This window comes from Anser cygnoides, chromosome 1, assembly GCF_040182565.1.
Source record: "Anser cygnoides isolate HZ-2024a breed goose chromosome 1, Taihu_goose_T2T_genome, whole genome shotgun sequence".
Classification (NCBI taxonomy): domain Eukaryota; kingdom Metazoa; phylum Chordata; class Aves; order Anseriformes; family Anatidae; genus Anser; species Anser cygnoides.
The window spans coordinates 13,274,648-13,297,263 of record NC_089873.1 but is presented as its reverse complement, the minus strand read 5'-3'; the positions used below and the strand labels follow the sequence as shown (position 1 = coordinate 13,297,263).

At 37.4% G+C, this 22,616-nt stretch overlaps 1 protein-coding gene across 4 annotated transcripts in view; it reads left to right on the top strand.

Annotated features, from left to right (window-relative positions):
• CCDC146 (coiled-coil domain containing 146) overlaps positions 1-22,616 on the top strand; it is a 78,610-nt gene that overhangs the window by 21,911 nt on the left and 34,083 nt on the right. For all 4 annotated transcript variants that reach the window (XM_066985535.1, XM_066985412.1, XM_048068413.2 and 1 more), the window contains exon 4: positions 17,876-17,958. In XM_066985535.1, the coding sequence (XP_066841636.1) occupies positions 17,876-17,958 (83 nt within the window). The remainder of the gene's footprint in view (positions 1-17,875; positions 17,959-22,616) is intronic.

The window sequence follows — 22,616 nt, the reverse complement described above, 5'->3', positions numbered from 1 at the left end:
AGTTTTGCTTCCATTTTTCAGGATAGAGTCATGAAGAGGATGTGCAGCTCTTTCTTCTCCCTATTCTGCCTGCCACTGCTTAGAACAGTTATCAGGAATATTCATGAATTCTACAGGACTACACAGTTAAAATTAATTGTTATCTGATTCTTTGAACTGGTTGTTGAACATTTTGAAGTGAAAGTAAGGGAACTTAAGACCCCCCCGTCTCAATGCTTGGGATCCTAACTCTTGGATTAGTTGTCCAGAAAACCCACTGCAAAACCTGGTTCTCTGAATCATGCCCCGAATTCTAGATCTAAAGCCCAGCTGGGAGCTAGGAATGTTCTCCAATGGGCCCAGCATTCTTTTCTGTACTCCTGATTTTCAGCTCCTACTTTCCTTCTTTTTTATTGTGCCTTCTATCAGCTGCAAGAGTTAATCATGTACTTTGCATGACTAATCAAACCACCCAGAATACCTTAGCCGTAGGTGACAGCTTTCATCTACTTCCTCATTTCTGTTCTACAGCCACCTTTATCATTGTCACTTGGTGCCTACATGGTTTTAATGATTTAGGTCTTTTTTGTTCTGCCACAAAGTAGGGCTGAATGGACATGTTTTTGTGCATTCATAGCTCTGTCAAAGGTCAAATAACTTGCATCAGTAAAGGATATTTACACCAGTTCTTTAATTAGTCCAATCTGAATGACATATTTCCCTAAACTCTATTTGAAATTACGTGTACTACAGATTAAACATTAAACAGACATTAGTCACACATACTCTAGAATTCATGATCTCTGGAATGTTACTAGTTTTTATAGAGAACACAGGCAAATACTGATAATACAGGGGGGAGGCTTGGCAAAAAGAAAAAAAAAACAAAACAAACCAAACAAACAAAAAAAACTACAACTTGTCTAACCTGCTACAACAATTCCTTCAGATGCCCCCATAGTATTATTTTTTGGGCACTTTCTTGGGAAATGGATTTTGAATCTGTCTTTGTCCAGCTCCCCAGCAGTGAGGTGAAAGATCAGCCCTGGACTGCAATGCAGGTGTAAAGCACTGACATCACTTTGATTTTGTTAAAAATGCATCAAATGGAAATGAAACTGAAATGTTTCTAGCAGTTGATGAAATGCACATTTTTAATTTGTGAATAAAATGTTTAAATTTTCATCTGCTTGATAGCAACCTATGTCCTTGTATCAGGTATTTACAGAGCCTTGTTCCCCTGTATGGCTGCTATTGCCAAACTGAATAAAGCTATACCAGCCTTTTTTTTGAGGATCTTTAGAAATACAAGAGAGTTCCTAAATCCTTTTTATTTGGGAAACCATATTCCCCACACACACTGCTGTTCATTCAGTTTACAATGAGCTCTGCTATCTGCTGTGACCTAGGATTGGACAAACTTTTGTACCCATAAAATTAATAATTATTATATTTGGTAGACTGCATCTTATGGGTTGCCTTGGAATATTTAAATCCATATCAGGTATTATTATTTAACTATTGTGCTGCATTGAAGGTATCATCAGGACCGAGTGACTTCAGGGAAGGCAGAAATTTCTAGCTATGCTGAATGACACAGAAAAGAAAGTTCAGATAGTAACATGGGATATCTAAGCCTTTCAAACATCTTTGTCTTCAGACATACATTCCTTGCTCCCTTATATCCCTTTGTTCTGGGATCTTTACTTCCTCCTTTGGATAAGATTTTTGTAGTCGTGAGATGCTCTGCTGTCATCCTGATTTTTTTATTAGCCTGATTTTCTGCTGCTATGTTCTCAGCAGTCTGTTTGGAGCCTGAAGGATCCATTCCTCCATCAAGTATCTGTGTGCTTCTTCCACATGTCTTGTAATTGAGGACCAGTCTTTCTTCCCATTCTGTCAGGGAATGTCCATTCTCAACAATTTGGCTCGCTTCTGTTCTTTCTTCAAAATAGTATGCCACAGCCTTTTTTTGTGCTCCGTGCCTCTTATCTTCCTCAGGATAAATGAAGCAAACTTTCAAAACTGAGATTTTCACAAGTCCTTGACCTTAGAAGGGCCACTGAGCAATCTTACACGGTAATATGCTGATGTAGCTTAACTAATGGCAAAAGTAAATAACAGCAGAAATAAGGACCAGATCAAAACTGAGAACTGGAGAGTTTACTTATAAACAACATATTTCTTCCCAGATGGGGATTTCCTAGAGCCCTAGAGAGTTCTGTATAATACTTACAACTTCAAGTAGTTAAGTTATCACAAAACCCAAAAAAACAACCTTTAACACCTTTTTTTTTCCCAATTGTGAAAGGGTCTAACTGAATAACATCTGATGACCACAAGTGAGAATCTTCTGTCAAGGTTTTTTCATTGGTTAAAGGTCTCCTTCTTGTAGCTTTTAGTCTCCTTCAGTCTTCTCTTTAAGAATTTGTTTTTCCTTCTATGGAAAAAGAGACTTTCTGACTGAAAAGAGATCTTCATCTTACAGACATACTTTCCTAACGATAAAGAAAACAACCAAGAGCTTATGATATTCTCAAATTCTATTGAAGATTTTAATTCTGTTCCCAGAGCTACCCGGTGGTTGCAAGGTTAAAGAAGTAATGTATTTTGGTTTAACAAACTTGTCTTAGGACTGTTTATTCAACGTTTATCAAACACAGAACAAACCATTTCCCATGATTTTTTAGAGCAAGGTTTTTTCTGGCATATCATGGAATGTAGGTCAAACAGAAAACAAGAAAGTTAAGACTGCAGGCAGATGTTCATTTAACTAGTGACTAAGACAACTTAAAACACTACAGCTTGCCATCTGATTCTGGCATTCTGCTGGGAGTTGGCATCTCCTACAGCAGAGTTGCTACAAAACATTGGGGTTTATTTAAGCAATTTGAATGGTAGATATGAACAAACCTGAAGCACGTGTGAGCTCGTTCACATAAATCACTTTGGTGACAGAGGTGAGGTGTGTTAAGATTCAGCTTCTGCAGTAATATTTTCGTGTGGTTTTTAGACCTCAGTGGTTCTGTGGAAGCAGGATATTGGGAACAAGGACGAAAAGTAGATAGATTCATCTTCAGTTTTTCTCACAACGTGGGATATATGCCAAAACTCTCTTCTAGAAACACATTCTGATTTAAGATTCTTTTTGATTGATTACTTTCTTTATTAATACAGTAGTCATTCTTTATGAAAGCAGTCTTTATGTAGCCTGCTAGATCCTATTACTGCCTGTTCAACTCCCTCGTGTCTAGGAGAACAAATCAGAACACAAAAAGGCAGGCAGTCCTATTTCATTTGATATTATTCTTTATTGAATATTGTTGATATTATATATTATTACTGATATTATATATCTTGATATTATTCAGATGCAAATTACAGAGAGCAACTTATATTCCCTTACCTAATTAAATTGGTCTTTGCTTTATGTATAAATTCTGATAACAGGCAAAAAGATGACACTGACAGAGAGTATAAGCAGTAGAAATCATATTTATATAAACAAATGTAAATGTAGTACATCTTACCAAATTCATGTGGCCAGAGAATATCACTCCTTCTGTTAAGGCAAGGACCATATACGCAAAGAAAGAGATCCATGAAACTAAGTTTCTGTATCTCTATTCTTCCACAACATCAGCAGAACTGCCTGCTGAAAATGTAGAATTTACTGCTGAATATTTTCATCTGTCTATAGCCATGGAAGACCTCATAGTTAGTCGAGTATGTGGAGAAAATAAACTAGAATGCACTCTAAGAGTGATGACAGCAAAGACAAAAGCCTCTCCCTGCTGTCTTCTCAGGAAAATTCCTTTTTGATTCCTGCAAAACCCTGCTCCAATAAAACCAGCTGGTGTGAGACTGTACTGGATGGTCTGTATGCTCCTTTCAAGACTTATGGAGGGACACTTAAGGAATAGGAAAGAGGTCCAAATTTGTGAATCACTTCATGACATACAAAAAAATCTTTTTTGCATTATATCAGTTTCCAAATAAAAATACTTGCATTATTTCAGCTTCCAAATAAAAATAGCTTAGAAACCTTTTTTTTTTTTGGTGTTCCCCTAAAAATAGCACTTATAAGGGAACTGAGATTTACACATAAATGTGATTTTATACAAATGTACATGTCACCTTGTTAAAAGCTCATCGTAAACGTTAGGAGATAATAGAAAGCTAGTTTAAAGTGTTTGGATTGGAAATGATGACCATGGAAAACATCAGGAAGTTAAAAATGGAGCTTTTCAAACTTTGAAGCAAACTTTGAAGCAACTTTGAAGCTTTGAACAGGATGTTGGACTAAATGGCATCCAGGGATTCCTCCCAGCCTTAGTTTTCCTAGGATCCTAGGATCCTTAGTTTTCCTAGGATTTTCCTAGGATTCTACGCCTCTCCTTTATTACTTGGAGTTTATTTTTTGCATAACTATATGTTGTAATAAAAACTATGTAAACATTCTGGAAAGTGCAAAGAATGACATATATATTTAACAGCTCTGCACGGAGTAGGAAATACAAACAAAATAAAAAGATTGAAATAATTGCTTTCATTTCTTAACATTTAAACTTTACAAATGACCTGGAGTGTATGCGGAGAGAACCTACCTTGTATGGCCAAACTGGATATTACACTGTTTCTTTTACATGGAAAACTGTTTTCTGAAGTAGTATGATTTACTTGAGCTTGATCTTGACCTTATGTTTCAAAAGAATGCCTGAGTGAGAAATCCTAGTTTATTTGCAAGAAAATGGGATTAGGACTGTGGAAATTTTCACCTAATTTTCCACTCATAAGTTGGACCAAATTTCATTGCTGTAAAAAGTAAGGCCATTTGGTAACTAGGACCCTTGTCATTCACACTACTCTTTAGCATTTTTTTTAATTGGTTTAAAAAAATAAAAACCAAACAACTTGGAAAGGTTTGTTATTTTTGTTGTTGTTGTTGTCTTGTTTTGTTTTCTTTCTTTTTTTCTTTCTTTCAAATCTAGAAACCATAAAATAGTTATATTTGATTATCTGTTGATGGCACTTGGAGTTGGGTTTGGCTCTAAATGGTTTAGGACTCGTCCCTTTTCCAACACTGATGTAAGTTTTCTTAGCGACTGATTCCAGCAGTGAGTTTTGTATTCTGAGGAATCATCTTGTCTTGTGGTATTGAGGTACATACATCAAAACCTGGGGCAAAAATATTGAGGAATGTAAAAATTGTTCTGTGCATTTTTTTAGGAAATCAGGTGAAATTGTCACAGAAGTCCTTACAAATGTTGCATTCTCTGACATCTGGACTGATAGTTTTTAGGGCAGTTTTGTGTTTTTAGGATAAATATGTTGCCACAAAGGTGAAAATTACTACCTGTATAGTTTTTTCATTGTTGTTCCTTCATTTTTGGATGCCCCATCTTGAAATATCCAGGACATGATCTTCGGAATTAATGAGAAGTCATGGAAAGTTTCAGTCAGAAACCAAGAACAATGTAAATTATTCTATTTAGACATTTAGAAGCCAAATTATTATACCACATATTTTCTTCCTCTTATTGTTAACGTATCACCCTCGGTTACAGCTGATGGCAACAGCGATGCTAAGGAGCTAGAGCCTTTACTTTTTCTGTGTAGACAGTGGTGCATGTTCAAGCTGAGCTCCATTCTGCACAGTTTAGCACAAGTGCAAGCTCAGTTATGAACATGTTCTGAGCTTTGGACTGAACCCGAGGAAAAAGCTTCAGTTCACTCAGTGTATTGTAATGGGTCCAAGTTTATGTCTAGATAATCTGGAGGTATCAAACACAGACACAGACAAGCCAAATTCCAGCAAATATCCCTAGCTCACTTCTTCTAAGGAAGGAAATGGATTATCTGGAGACTGATAGCAATATGGATAAAAACCAAGAGTCATAGCATGGGTTCAGCGTGCTTGTACCAGTTCCCTCCTGCGATATCAACATAACCCCTAAAAAGTCAGTGGGAGACACTGCTGCTTTCTCCCCACACTAAGAAACACTTGAGCAATATAGTAAATGTCCAAACACTGTGGACTAAATGGGGAGTTTGACAGAGATACAGAGCTTTTTGTTCAAAGTGGAACATTTATCCTTTTTTCTTCCCTAAATGTTTAAGCATTTAAATATTATCCAAAGGAGGTAAGAAAAGCTCTTCAAATAAACAACAGAGAGAGAAAATTCCAAACTCACACAGCAGACTGGCAAGAAGAACCATTTGCCAAGTGGTTAATACTATACTTAAATCCTGTATATACACAAACTATAAAATATATTAATCCCTGGATATTTTTCTGTTGTCTCCTATTATGAGACAAAATACTTGTTTGAGGAGATCTTTAGATGTTTGAAATTAAATATATATATATATATATAAAACATTGGGTTATTCTATGCATTAAAATAACAGTAAGTGTAGTCACAATGTCTTGCTGTAACTAAACAACCTACAGCTCAGAATGAAGAGGTGGAAAGTGGTATTATCCCACTAAAGCTTAGAATACATTTTAGTTATTCTGCAACATCTACAAGCATTATTAGAAACATGTGTTGGCTCCATCATTTCCCTGAAATGCAGAGGTTTTACAGAATGCTGAAATTAAGTCTTTTCTAGGAAGCCTTCAAATTTGTCACTTTTTTAATGATTATGAGTAGTTGATATTAATCACTATTGTCTTGGTGATGGCTATATTTATCTTCTGTGCTTTTCTTGATGCATTTTTTCCTAAAACATGTGAGATAGACATTCAGATAAATATTCAGATTACATAATCTTTTTAGGCTGAAAATTTGGCTTATTTTCATTCATTTCTGGAGAATTCTGAAAGCAGTATAAAATGCCTTGAAATTCAAAACTGGAAAAGTCAGAAGTTCTTATAGTTCTTACTTATATGATATTGGAGTTACAGAAAAATTGTTTTGAAATCACAGATGAGTTATTTGATGTATTGCTTTGAGCTGACTGCCAAAAAGCATTTAATGTAATCTGTTAAAATAGAAAAAATTCTAGTGGGGAGGTGCTGATGCGCTTAGGGATGGACTTCTCTAGCTTTGATCACATGGAAAAGCACCTTAGGTACAAGGTGGGTCCTCTTGCTTCCATGGTTTTAATTCCCATGCCTATTCTGACATACTTTTCTTATCAACATCTCATCTACATCCATCTTCCTGTGTCAAAAAAAATATTGTGATCCTTTGTCCAGAAGCTAGTGGACCTGAAGTCAAGCTGAAAGGATATGCAAGAACTCCCTGGGATCCTGCAAAGACTGCATGTAATCTCAGACTGTGTTCACTTTGTCTTGGAATTTTCTGCAAGAGATGTTCAAGAGAGCTCTGACAAGAAGCTATTAGACAGTAAATGTGAACTTGTTGCTGTTATGGACACTGGGTAAAGTTATGCAGGGGTACAGAACAGCCATTTAAGCAGAAGTATTTTTTGTTATTTAAGCATAAGTATTCTTCTGTTTTACTAATGGATTACTGGACCTAAAGGGTTCCTGCCCCTTTCAGCAAAATCTTTTTCCACAGTCTTTATCATATGATACGATTATGTAGTACTAGGTTGAAGTGACTGAAGGAAACTGAAGAAAATTGGAGGTACTGATTGAAGGAAATAAATTTTTTTGTATTGTTTTTCTGGGAGAAAATCAAAGCTTCAGATAGTGAGGTAACATGCAAAAATGTAACAAAGTTAGAAAATTACGCACAATGGAATGGAAAAAGTTAATCAGTTAAATAGAGCTAAAGCAAAATAGAGGGTAACAATACTATAAAATTAACATAACAGAAAACCTAAAAGGGAAAGTTACAGGTAAATCCAGTAATCAGATGCATGCTTTCATACTTTTTATGTAATTACATTTATGGGAGTACAGGGAAAAAAGCAGAAAGATGTTTCCAAGCAACCATCTACTCACAGCCAAATCTTTGTCCAACTTTCCAATAATTCTCCATTTAGATAGGGAAAATTTATTTTAGTTTACCCAGATGATCTAACAATTTAGAGTGTGTTTAAAAATATATGGGGTCCCAGTTAATTGTAAAATGAGAAATAAAAGCTGAGAAAAGCAAAATATGATCTGTATAATTGACGTAGATGAGGACTGGAAGACTCAACAATTTCAGAATATTTACCTGACAATATGCCAAACTCCAGACCTGAGATTCACCCTTGCCAGTATAACCAAGTGATCTCAATTCTTTCCAGAAAACTAACACAGGACTGAAAAAAAGCATCTTCAATTGTCATTCACAAGCTCTTTTTTTCCACCTCTCCACTCCAGTTTCAAACTCGTTCTTTCCCTTGTTTTTAATGTAGACCATTAGTTCGACTAAGGAGAACTACCATTTTAATTATGCCAGCAATGGGAGGTCTTACAAGCAAACTATGAGTGCATCTTGGGGTGGAGGAATGAACTGTAACTTCTTGTTTAAACATAGGAGCTTAGTCTCATACGCAGATTTTTTTAAATAGAAAAGTTGCTAATGCAGATGCAAAAAACCCAAATAAAATGATCAAAACCTTCAGTTAGAAATGTTTATATGCAAATACTGTTGTCTATTTTATCATTGAGGAACACACAAATAAAGTAACTGATGATAACTTTCTTTGAACTAACTTGTAAGCTTATTTCCCTAACATCGAAACCTGGAAACTCTAATACTAACCTACAGTCACTGCTACCAAGGTATACTGTTTTGTGTTTTTTTTGTTTGTTTGTTTTGTTTGTTTGTTTGTTTTTTTAATTAACACAGATGTTATTCAAACATATGTTGTTTAAACTCAAGTATTTTAGCCAATAATAAAGCAAGTTAGTAATATTTTCTGTTTCCTACATTGAATTTCCATGTTGCAATTATTAGGAATTAGTGCAAGATGGACCATTTTGTGATTTTTTTTCTCTTGTTTTGTTTTGAATAATCTTGGCAACACTCTTGGTGCTAGGCTTCACAGGAATCTAGGGACTTTAATAAAGACATTTATACAAGACATTAATGTTCTCTGTGAGACACCTCTTCTGAACATCTGGGGCGTTAAATACTTGTACAGGACTTCTACTTCCATACAGACTTCTGTCATGTGTATCTATTAATTTTACACATTATATTTATTACTTAATGTTTATATTTATTAATATTAACTTATAACTTATATTTATTGGTGTTTATTATTTCATGTGGTCTTATATAAATTATAAATTATAAGTATTGAATTGATTAAGACTATTTGTCCATATGACTTTTTACATTCCAATTATGAACTCGGTTTAGAATTCTTCAGAGGAATAAAAAAATTATTTTCAGATGTGAATTCCTGTCATATGTAGTGCCTTCAGTCATGCATAATGCTCAGAGAGCTCTTTAACTAATTCCTTTTAGAAACATTAGGCTCTGACCTGACTGACTGATGTGAAAAGGTTTAGCATTTTCATATCTTTCATGTTATTTAAATTTAGCATCTTTACAACCTTCTCTACAACAAATAGCATTCTACCTGTTCTAATGATGAGTCGGGAGGTACCGATCTCTCTCTGCTATTTTTCAAGCATAAAAAAAAGTGATTATTGGGTGTTTTTGCCTTTTCTACAACTTTAATTTAGAATTTACTATATTGATGTTGCAGTACACATACACCTGAACCACAGCTTTTACTTTTTCTAAAATTTGTTTAAAACCACTATTATTTCTAGCTCCATTGATTACTGATGCTTTATTTGATTTCTTTGGTTGACTTTATCTATTGCATACATTCCTTAACTTGTACTGTAAATTTAGCTCTCTTTACTTTTATTTTCCTTATATTTTATGGACACTGCTGTTATCATACATCACTTCAACCACAGTATGTTTTAACACAGAGTGTCTTACTTATCTTTGGAGGTTGTGCGTTTATGGCCATTTATTGAGTGCTAGTCAGACAATTCCAAACTATCATTAAGACCTTCCTATATTAGAATCTGTGTTCCTTCCTGGCTACATTAAAGGTGCTTTTATCTTTGAAATGCTAACATTTGATGTCTTTCTTTGTAAATGCTACTAGACCAGGATCATTGTAAGGTGGACTACTTCTTATTTAAACCAGTGATTTACTTTATTTTGCCATTGGGATGAAATGTGAGAGACTGTAATTTCTTTATTAAAAGTCCATCTTTTGATAATATAATTCAGTAGTATGTACCGCTAAGCTTTCTTAATAATTTTATATAAAAAATTTGCCCACAAGATCAAATTTATTCTGGATGAGGTGAAAAAGCATCAGGGAACTGAGTATTCACTTAAACCATTTCAATTATTATTTTTTGAAATTAACTTGCATTATGCTGCATTTTAAAACAAGGTTGTGTTAATGACTCTATGTGCTTTTTATAATGAATATTGTGGAAATAATATAGATTTTATTTAACCACTGATAGATATATTAGGAACAAGCATTTTTACAAAATTAAGATCATCAAATCAATGTCAGATCCATATTTTAATTATGTAGCTGAGCTATTCTGCATTTACACTGCTATGGCAATGTGTCAGATTCACAGATTCACAGATTTCTCTAGGTTGGAAGAGACCTCAAGATCATCGAGTCCAACCTCCGACCTAACACTAAGTACTCCACTAAACCATATCCCTAAGCTCTACATCTAAACGTCTTTTAAAGACCTCCAGGGATGGTGACTCCACCACCTCCCTGGGCAGCCCGTTCCAATGCTTAATAACCCTTTCGGTAAAGAAGTACTTCCTAACATCCAACCTAAAACTCCCCTGTCGCAACTTTAGCCCATTCCCCCTCGTCCTGTCACTAGGCACGTGGGAGAATAGACCAACCCCCACCTCTCTACAGCCTCCTTTCAGGTAACTGTAGAGAGCGATGAGGTCGCCCCTGAGCCTCCTCTTCTCCAGGCTGAACAAGCCCAGCTCCCTCAGCCGCTCCTCGTAAGACTTGTTCTCCAGACCCCTCACAAGCTTGGTCGCCCTTCTCTGGACTCGCTCGAGCACGTCCATGTCCTTCCTGTAGCGAGGGGCCCAAAACTGAACACAGTACTCGAGGTGCGGCCTCACCAGAGCCGAGTACAGGGGCACAATCACTTCCCTCGACCTGCTGGCCACACTGCTTCTTATACAGGCCAGGATGCCGTTGGCCTTCTTGGCCACCTGAGCACACTGCTGGCTCATATTCAGCCGACTATCCACCAATACTCCCAGGTCCTTCTCGGCCAGGCAGCTTTCCAGCCACTCATCTCCCAGCCTGTAGCGCTGCTTGGGGTTGTTGCAGCCCAGGTGCAGGACCCGGCACTTGGCCTTGTTGAACTTCATGCAGTTGACCTCAGCCCATCGCTCCAGCCTATCCAGATCCTCCTGCAGAGCCTTCCTGCCCTCGAGCAGATCGACACACGCACTTAGCTTGGTGTCATCTGCAAACTTACTGAGGGTGCACTGGACGCCCTCATCCAGATCATCAATAAAGATATTAAAGAGGACCGGCCCCAGTACCGAGCCCTGGGGGACTCCACTAGTGACCGGCCTCCAACCAGATTTGACTCCATTCACCACAACTCTCTGGGCCCGGCCATCCAGCCAGTTTCTAACCCAGCGAAGCGTACGCCAGTCCAAGCCCCGAGCAGCCAGTTTCTTGAGGAGGATGTTGTGGGGAACGGTGTCAAAAGCCTTACTGAGGTCAAGGTAGACCACGTCCACAGCCTTTCCCTCATCCACCAAGCGCGTCACTTGGTCATAGAAGGAGATCAGGTTCGTCAAGCAGGACCTGCCTTTCATAAACCCATGCTGACTGGGCCTGATCGCCTGCTTGCCCTGCAAGTGCCGCGTGATGACCCTCAAGATAATCTGCTCCATGAGCTTCCCCGGCACTGAGGTCAAACTGACAGGCCTATAGTTCCCCGGGTCTGCCCTGCGGCCCTTCTTATAGATGGGCGTCACATTGGCTAGCCACCAGTCGACTGGGACCTCCCCTGATAGCCAGGACTGCCGATAAATGATGGAAAGCGGCTCAGCCAGCTCCTCCGCCAGTTCTCTCAGTACCCTTGGGTGGATCCCATCCGGCCCCATCGACTTGCGCACATCCAAGCTCCGTAGCAGGTCGCCAACCATTTCCTCATGGATAGCGAAGGCCACATCCTGCTCCCCATCCCCTTCCACCAGCTCAGGGCACTGGGTGTCCGGAGAACAACCGGTATTGCCGCTAAAGACTGAGGCAAAGGCGGCATTAAGCACCTCAGCCTTTTCCTCATCCTTAGTAACTAGGTTTCCCCTCGCATCCAGTAAAGGATGGAGATTCTCCCTAGTCCTCCGTTTCGCGTTGATGTATTTGTAAAAGGATTTTTTGTTGTCTTTAACGGCAGTAGCCAGATTGAGCTCCAGATGAGCTTTGGCCTTTCTGATTTTCTCCCTGCACAGCCTCGCTACATCCTTGTAGTCCTCCTCAGTGGCCCGCCCTTTTTTCCAAAGATTATAAACCCTCTTTTTTCTGCTAAGCTCCAGCCGCAACTCTCTGTTGAGCCAGGCCGGTCTTCTTCCACGCCGGCTCATCTTTGGGCACGTGGGGACGGAAATCATGTGTCTCAGTTCTTACTGATCAAATGAAATGGAGTAGGTCCTCTTGAATCTGAGCGTAGATGCAGATTAATGAAATAAAGTGTGTGTAAACTCAGGATTTGTATGTACTTGTGTATTTAACCACTTAGCATTTTTTTACCATGACATAGAATCGTGACAGAAAAGAGCAATATCTATACTCCATCTGTGTCCATAGCCAACATCAGTTAGCTATAGAGAAATAAAAGTTTTGTGCTTTGTCTCTAGTGCCTTTTAAGAATTAATGTGTTACATATCATGTGTAAAAACATGCCTTTTATGACTGTAAAGGCAAAGGTGAGCCTAATTCACGTTAGACAAACTCTCAAAGGAAAAGATGACTCATCCATTGTGAACATTCAGAAATAGAGGTAAAAAGAAATATTTATGAATTCCAGTTCCAATTTAGCTTGTGATATTTAAATAAATCTACTGCTGAACTTGAGTAATAAAGCTGTACAATTGTTTTATATTATGGCATCTGGTTACAAGAATTTTTATATAGTTCTCTGACATCCAAATGCAAAACCTGTAGTTTAGAGAGGCAACTGACATCCATAAATTCAATACATGGGTTTAATATTTCTGGTTGATTTTTTAGTGTTTACACTAGTGTAAGTCTTGATGTAGATATAACCACTACCATACACTATAGTGCTTTATAGGTCCTATTAGAGATGTTACCTATGTCCCTGATTTCAGAATAGAGTAGGTCTGTGAGCCAACAAAAGGAGGACTATTTGCACAAAATTAACAGGCAGATAAAAGCCCATCAGAACTCATGGCAGTATTTTCAGGTAAAGTCTAGAAAAAATGGGTACAGGGATACATGTTTTTCCTTACACAGTCATTCAGCTAAGAATTACAGAGCCTGTTGTAAACTGTTCTTTCTTTCAAGATAATACAAAAAGTTCTTTCGTATTGATGTATGTATATAAATATAGGCTTCTTCCTTTCCACAGTTGTGTTATCTGTGCAATCTGTAAAGTCAAAAATAGTAGATTTTTTTCTTCAGTTTTATGTAGAGATAAGTAACCATTCCTAGTACAAATCAATGGAATTTGAGAAGCAAAGAAATCTTTCAGTTTTGTTAAAATTGTTCTGGATTTGTCTACAACGTATTTCTTATAGCTGTATACTGACTAAACAGTTCAGAGCCTTAAGTTTCAGCTAAATTAGTCTAATTTTTGTTGTTGTTGTTGTTAATTGTATCAGCCTTACCAGATTTATTTTTTTTAAAGAGTAGAAAGAGAATACCTACTATATCCTATTATCAACTATTCAGGACAAAATCCATTGTAAGCACAGACACATAAATTTAATGACATGATTTCATTTCTGATTTCAACAGTTTCTTCTAAAGCCAAATTGATGTAAACAAAATCAAAAGGCAAATTTATGTCTATTTTGATTTAAAGGTTTTATGGTGAGATTCAATGTTTCAGCCTTCAGCTAAGGAAAATAACTCTCACTCTTGCAAGTAACCCTATTTAAGTCAGTTTATATAAGTAAAAAATTATCCTCATGAACAAAGATTTGTTCTGGATCTTTGCCCTTAGATTATAGTTTTCCACATGCTATTCTGATGACTCAGAGAGGTAGTTAGTGGATTATATTGTTCTCCATCATAAGATGTTTGTCCTTGTAAAAAAAAAAAAAAGAAAAGATATGTGAGGAGATGACCTGGAATGGAATGTCAGGGGCAGAAGTTTGTCCTCACAGACAGACAATATGCAAGGTCTGTGATTACAAGCCAAGAAGGCCAAATGTGTTTGTTTCCATACTATGTAATAAAGAGTAAAATATTCTGAGAATAAACGATGCGGAAAAAAAAATTGCTAGAATAGTTACTGAATAGTTACTTTGAACTTGAACTTTGCCTGAATGCAAGATCATTTTCAACTAAATTTAAACCCATGAAATGTCTTGTCATTGGGTAAACCCCCAATTTAGCAATGCATATGATGAAAAAACACTGAAATGCACAGTAATTTGTGTTTGTGCTCAAATGAGGAGATTTAACAGGGATAACACATTTCCTGAGAAAGAGGAAGTTTGGTAGAAACACTCAGTGAAAAATTAGCTCACAGAAAACAACATCCTAAAATTCTGCTGGTTAAATGAAGGTAACCTGGCTTTGTGCTATTCCTGAGCTCAGCAGCAAATCCCATGTGAAGGTCTGTAATGAAGGGTAAATTTAGGTGACTTTTGTATATTTAAATGGTACCTTTTTTGCTTTTTTTTTTTCCCTTTCTTTTAAGTGAAACTCCTTGTTTCAAGTAGGCTGGCTGTCATTTGATGGCATTTGTCACAAATATCTAAAGAAAGAATTACAGGTGTTTAGTTAGACTAGCAAAGTAACGGATGTATGACTTAGGTGTCTCACTTTAATTGCTGGAAACACAGTGAAAATCTAGTCCTAAAGCGGGTAAGAGCATTAAAGCTGGTCCAAGAAGAGGTGCATTTAGGTACAAAGGGGCTGTACTGTCTTTTGTGACTCTATCCATACTTATGTTTGGGTTTCAGCACTGGCATTCATGTATTAGAATTTAGCTCATCCTTGGTTATGCCGGTGGAATCCACCTACAGTTGGCAGAATAAATTTGCTGTTTGCCAGCTATTATATATTTTTCTATAAGATCTTGTACTAACAACGGGTTAGTACAATGTGTACACCCTGCATGACTATGCAGTATATATGAAAAATAAAATCTTTCTGCCTGAGCCTTTCATCCTCCTTACTGCTTGCTCCTGCCATTGCCATTGAGCTGGAGGATACTCCATGGCCACAAAAGGAGCTTTACTTCAGGGCTGCAGATAGCCTTTTCAGCAGATAGAGGGACAGGCAATTTCTTGGCCCTATTTCCATTCTAGATCTTTAAGAGACGTTTAGATGTTGAACATAGTGATATGGTTTAGTGGAGGACTTGTTAGTGTTAGATCAGAGGTTGGACTAGGTGATCTTGGAGGTCTCTTCCAACCTAGACGATTCTGTGATTCTGTGATTTTATTATCAATAGGCAGGGGATTCAGGGACTGGAAATCTACTGTTCATCAGCATGATAGAAATGTGTAAGGGAAGTATTCACAACTGCTATCATCTTTCTAGGCACTCAGTGAATTGTTTCAGCTAACATAGCTTTTGAGTTTCACTTCATTTACATGTCACTCACTATCGCATAAGTGGGAAAAGCAGGCTTGAAGGCAGTGCATATCCATATATCAGGGGCATCATCCCTCATCCTGTTCTATCACCACAAATACAATTTTTCTGCAGTTGGCTCACACTTTTCCTCCCTTCTTCCACAACTGATTAATTCTTCTCAAGCCTTTGCCTCTTCTCCTCGGTTCTTTCCCTTCTGCCTTCCCAATAATCTTGGAGAAAACACTGTGCTGGGCTTCAGTAACAAATCCTTGGATCGGAGTAGCCCAGTGCTGGTTCTCTAATGGTTCTCTAGATAAAGTTACAGTAATGGGAACTGTATGGTGATGATACTTTTCACAAACATCGCCCCATTTTGACGTGCTGGTTATGCTGTTCATACAGCCTGTCTTACGTGGTTTTCAAGACTATGTAGGACCAGCCTTAGTAGTTTGGAGTTCTTAGCTTTGAACAGAACCATGACATTAAGTGTTAAGATGTGTAGAAAACTTATGCATATAAAGGAAAAGACACACATTCAAGGACAAGTAAGTTTATTTCTACGGAAACGTTGTCAAGCATGGCTTATGTCTGCAGTGAGAAGCTAAGCAGTAAGAAGAACTGGAAGTCACAGGTATAAATAAGATGAGCATGGGAAAAGGAAAATGGTACTTCCACATGAGGCTAAGAAATATTTGGGTCGAGACAGGGGAGTATTTTCTTTCTCACAGCAGAGCTAGTTAGTAATGTGAACTTAAGTGAACAGCATCTTTTAACTCATAAACAATGCCAAAACAAATATCTGAGAGTTGCTTATCTTTAATCTCATTCAAACAAATGAAAACCAGATCTGCTTTTCTTTTCTCAGGCCTGCAGAAAATAGGGATCATCCTTGCTATCCTGAAATAATTTGCAGGGAATCTTAGAATAAATAAATCAAACAGCAATCAACAAAATATATACGTCCTTTGGGAGTATATATTCACTCGAGTTCTGCTTCCTGACTGTAGGACTGGTTATGGACAGTTTCTCCTGGGTATTCAGTAAACAGCATCTACAGAACAGACCACATATGAGTCTCTTAAATGGCCCTTAGTTCAGTTTAGGAAAAGGAGTTTACCTGGCAGCTTTGTCAAATGTAAGGATTGAAGTAGGACTGTTGGGCTTTTCCTGGTGGTGCAGTAGCTTTTCTGCTGTTTCTTATTTCAGGAGATCTGCACAACCACATTTTTTGGCACGCTCCCATACAAGTTGCAGATTTGACTTACTTCCCCAAAAGGCTGGCTACAGACTCTGTAAAAACAATTCAACTTTGATAGAGCCAGATCACCTTAAGTGTTTTCACTGAATGTACCTAACTCTCCTTACCTGTAACCGAAAGAGGGGAAAAAAATATTTTCTAAAGAAATATCCCAGGAAACTGTATTGCATTCCTGCTGTGGTTTCTCCCCATGGCAAAATTGGGCTCTTATTCTATTTCCTATTTATTCCTTATTTCCTTCCTTATACCAGAAGGACTGGCTCATTGGGCCAAACTGCTGCCCTGAAGGCATCTGAGGAATCACCCAAGAGATGGATAAGATGCTGCTCACACACGTGTTTTTTGTAGAACTAAGTAGGTGGAGTGGCTTGCTTCTGGTGTTTGCTGAAGGCCTGCCTGGGTATGTAAGGCAGTGCATTCTGTATGGCAGTGCCTTCTGGGGCTTGGGGGTGATCTACCTTGAGCCAAGCTCCTCCTTCTCACAACCATGTTGCTGATGGAGATGATGGTTTAGCACAAACCAGGCGTTGAGCCTCAGTTTCACCTATACAAGCCAGCTGGTATGTATGTACCAAGCCCAGGGAAGCAATGTGGGCAATAGGTGACTTAGAGCTTGAGTTCAAAGTCAAGACAGAATTATCATGAAATATTAATATAGACAGAAACTCAGAGAAGAAAATTTGGTGCAGGTAGCAGTGTAGTTATGACAGTCACTTTCTTTATATTATTTTATTTATGCTTTGAATTACTATAGAAATAAACATTTTTTCATCTGTGTGTTCAACTTGGTATGTTACCAAAGACTCAGTAAACAAAAAGACAGCCAGCTATAGTTATAAAAAGTTGCAGCATAATGAAAATATTAGTGCTTAGAAGATTTCATAACTGTCTGTTTCCCTTCCATAGCTATTTTCTGCTGGAAAACTCTCAGGCTCCAAAGTAGCTGAGCTGAAGGCGAAGTATACCCTGCTGCATGAGACTGTGATAAGGTACAATATTCACAGATTTCTAAGGATCTTCTCCTGCTTTGTGAATTTTTGATTTTACAACTTACACTCTACCTTCGTTTAGACTTTGAGTAGCCAAAACATTAATTTTTAAAGTGATTTTCTGATAATGTTGAGGCCTAATTCTCACTTAAGACTTTCTTACAGTGATTTCTTACAATGTGAAAGAGGAAAAAATATTGTTTAACACAAAGATTCAAGATAATCTGGGGTACATAAATGCTCGTTTGGACAATATCTTTGTTTTTAATATAAACATAATAATAGCAGCAACGGAAGGAAGTACAAACTGCAGTAAATAATACACAAGTTTAAAATAAAGATACATTTGAAGATTATGTGGCCAGAATTGTAACATGACAAGACTTGAACCTGCTGAGCTAACGTATTAGAGAGCTTTGAAGAAGATAAAGGCCTGTTTCTAAGAAGGAAAGTAAGACTCTTCCACAGCTAAATAGGTATGAATTTTACGCTCTGAGGATATTCACAGTCACATCAGACAGGTCTGGTAAGAAATTTGAAAGGTTATAACCTAAAGCTTCAAAGTATGGTTTAAACCCTGAAATTTGGTGTGGTAGTTGTGAATCTGCCCTGCCCTGGTGCTTGCTGGAGAGGAGACAAGAGAAGGAATCGTGCTCGTAGCTCTGTGCCAGGCTTGAGCAGGTCTTGTGGGAGTGGAAGGAAAAGAGGGACGAGATGGTACAGTTGTACTGTACTGAATGGTGTCTCACAGACAGAGCAGCAGTATTGCAATATATGTAATTCATATTTGTGACTGTAAAGTTTGATTCTGAAAACCCAGTTTTCCTTAAGGTTGACCAAGTCTTCTAGTTTCATCCCCATAAAATGGGGAGCTAGAATATGGCCCTGGCTGTATAAAAGGTCATCTGACTTTGTTCAGATTAGTGCATGGCAAATGTTTTGGAGAAGTGAAAATTAAACCAGCACTTTTAAACCAGTTCAACTCCTTAGAAAATGTAAATTTAGCTCAGAGCTTTAAAAGTTATGTGGATTTGGGACTAGTTGATTGAGAAGTTTTCTACTACAGCAGTATTCATGGAGTTGAAGGAGGAATCCAGTAACTGCTGATCTTGATTGACCTTTAGCTAGTGTAATTTTCCAGTCTTTGGCTGGAAAAAATACAATCATGTTGCTACTTATTTTATTTTGTGTATTTGTATAGAATTTCTTTATATAGAACATTCTTCTATGTAAATACAGTTTATTTGTGTGTATTATAAGTGGAATAGGGCCCGAGAGAAAACAAGACTCAACTGTCTTTTCTCTCATACATATAACTACTGTAAACACCATTCACAAAAAGCATGAAAATATTAGATGACAGATTACATCTCTCATTCTTTCTGTGGCTCTCACAGTAGTATATAACTGCCATACTTCTACACAAAAGTCAGAGAGCACTGTGTAGCACTCTTTAACTTTGATGTAGCCATATGTTAAAGCAAAACAAAAACACATGAATTAGCCCTAATGATAATTCCCATAGATGCATTTAGATGCATTTCTCTTACTACTGAAAGAAAGCAAGGGAAGTAAATTACCAGAAATTCATCAAAATATTTGGTATATTTTGAGGACTTTTCAGACATTAAAGGTGGGATTCACTTCTCCATATGTTGACATCTGTAGACATGCACATCTAACTCAGTATCTAAAGTCCATTACACTCAATAGAAAGAGACAGGGTCCATACACTTCCTCCTTAAACAGACATCTGTAAGCATCTGTTTTTTATTGTTGTTGTTTTCCATTGCCTAAAACAGAGTCCTGATGATGGATTCAATATATGTTTATGCTGTTGGTCTCAGTCAACTGAGATGAAGCCCTGCCCACCCTTGGAAAAAGTCACAGTTCTGAAGAGCAGGAAAAATACTAAAAGATCCTAGGGCACTCATGACTCACATCATGTTCTTTTCAGCCTGTACTGAGCATGACCCTTTGTGATCATTTATAAAGCATTTGTTCTTTTCCTATAATCAAACACTCAAAAGAATCAATACATTTTTTTTTTTTAATTTTTAGTTCTTCACCTTTAAATGTGCAGTACAATTCTGTGGAGCAATAACTTTTTCTTTTTTTTTTTTCCACCTATTACAGTTAAATTTCATCTATTCCTTATTTAGTCCCCCAAAGCAGAATGTCTTTTGTGCACCAGTGTTGTTATAATGCTATGTGGAAAGAAATTATGCTGGATGAGCAGGTCTTCAAGTCATGTGTGACTTTCTTTTAGTCAGTCACAGAGACAGAACCCAAGGGAATAGCATGAAGCTGTGTCAGGGGAAGTTCAGACTGGAAATTAGAGTAGAGTAGAATAGTTCAATTGGAAGGGACCTTCAAAGGTCCCTGCAAAGTCCAACTGCTTGACTGTTTCAGGGCTAACCAAACATTAAAGCTTATTATTGATGTCATTGTCCAAATGCCTCTTAAACAGTAACAGGCATGCGGCATAAACCTCTCCAGGAACCCAACCACCCTCTCAGTGAAGAACCTTTTCCTAAAAAGTGTAGATCCCGTGACAGTTCCACCAGACTATTGTAACTGATCTCTCTGGTATGGATTTGTCTAATACGATGAATGCAATTAATATGTGTGCAGATCATTTTTAAGGCTGTTGCTAGAGCGCACAGTTATAGTGTGGTCCTCTACCTAGTGGTAAATAGTCCTTTCAGGTTTGCTTAGTTCAGCATTCTGAAAAGCTGAGAGATATCACCTGGCAGATAACATCTTTGACACTTTGCTTCAAGCGGTTAGATGTTTCTGAACTTGTGTTTGCTGCACTACTGAAGTTCTGGGAACAGGCTGTCCTCCCCTTCTGGTGCCATCTCACTCATCGTCTTTGCAGTGGGGCTGCACCTGAAGCTTAAGTGCCTGAACTCATATTTCATCCCTGAAAACTTGTTTGGTCCTACAATCTTGTGGCCCAAATATGAATATTCTCATGCACCAAGCTGTAAGAAAGTCAGGTAATGATGGTTCATTGACTGTTTGGGAGTCTTATCTTCTTAAGCCTTCTTAAGCCTTATCTTCTTAAGTGAAATTATTAATCACTTCATAAATCCCAAAGCTGCCACATCAGACTCAGCAAGCATATTTCTGCACTCATGGGATTCTATTTGTGCACATTGTGTATATTTCCAGTTATTTCTTCCTTGGAATTTAAATCTTCACATGAAAAAATGCGGTTGGCAACTATAGTGAACAAGGTCTGGTCCAGATTCAGCACTCAATTCTTTTTTTTTTTTTTTTAACATTTTATTACCTTGAAAAAAGTAAATCATAAGTATTTTGGTTTTATTGAAGATCTTACCTTTTATGAAATTTTATGTAAAATTTTTGTTTTATTTAAGAATATGTTTTAAATGAATGTGTATTATTGTGTCCAATTATATTTTCTCCCCAGACCAGATTCATTATTTTGGACTTATGTAAGTAAGATCCAACTATTATATAGGATCTTGCATAGATATCTCAATTTATTTTTCTATTAAAAAGTTATTATGTAAATACATCAGCACATGAAGTTATTTGTTCATGATAAAGGCACGCTCTTGTATCCTGTTCAAGTCTGTGGTTTTCTTTTTCTCTGTTTTAAAAAAGGAAGTGCCTATCTAAGTAGAAATGTTACGCAGAGCATTTTTATTCCTGCTATGTTATTTCAGCTATGTTTGTGCAGTATAGTTAGTTTGATAGAGTGATAGAGTTCTTTATTCTTCCACATCATTTGTAAAATGCCACTGCATAAAACTTAAAATGTAACAATATAGGGAAGGTATATACAATGAATTTTGTAGCATAAAGACTAGGTTTATATGTTTTGCATTGTATAAGAATTTTCATGTTTCGGTTCCCCTTAAAAGTCTTCCGTAATTACCAATGTAGTTTAATAACAGCTTTTAAGGTCAGTTACTCAGCTACCACCACAAAGGCTCCTAAGCATATTATGAATACAAGTCTCTTAGCATTGAAAGGCTATTACAATTTGTTTCTGTGAAGACAGACTTTGGAGACGCAAGTGAGATCAGATAATTGTTTGATTCTACGAGCCTTATCATACATTTCCACAGAGTCCACAAATGTAATTGCAGCTTGGGTATCATTAAGAGAGCTACTTCAGCTACCAGTGACACTCCAGCGATAGCAAGGTGCAGTTCAGCGCTGAGTCAGTGTCCAGGTGTTTGCTTAGAGCTTGGAGGTGTTGTATAGCCCATATGGGCCCTGTTCTGGTGAATACCTTGCTTTTTTTGGTCGCCACACTAATTCAGATCTGCCTTGGGTATATTTACCTGAAATGCTATCTCTTCACTGATATTAGGGCGTGCTAGACAAATAACGTAGACTAACTAACCTTGCATCTGGTTAAAATTAGATGAGATTAATCCCACACCAACACTACGTATGCAGGAAAAAAAATCACATAAAATTCCACTGTTCTCATGGGTTCATAGAATAATTCAGGTTTGAACAGACTTCAGGAGGTCTCTGGTCCAACCTCCTCTTCAAGAGAGGGACAACTATGAGATCAGACGAGATTACTCAGAACTTAATCCAGTCTCATCTTCAAAACCTTTCTTTAAATATTACAGGTAGGTAAAGAAATATAAATACAAAGCTTGTGCTTC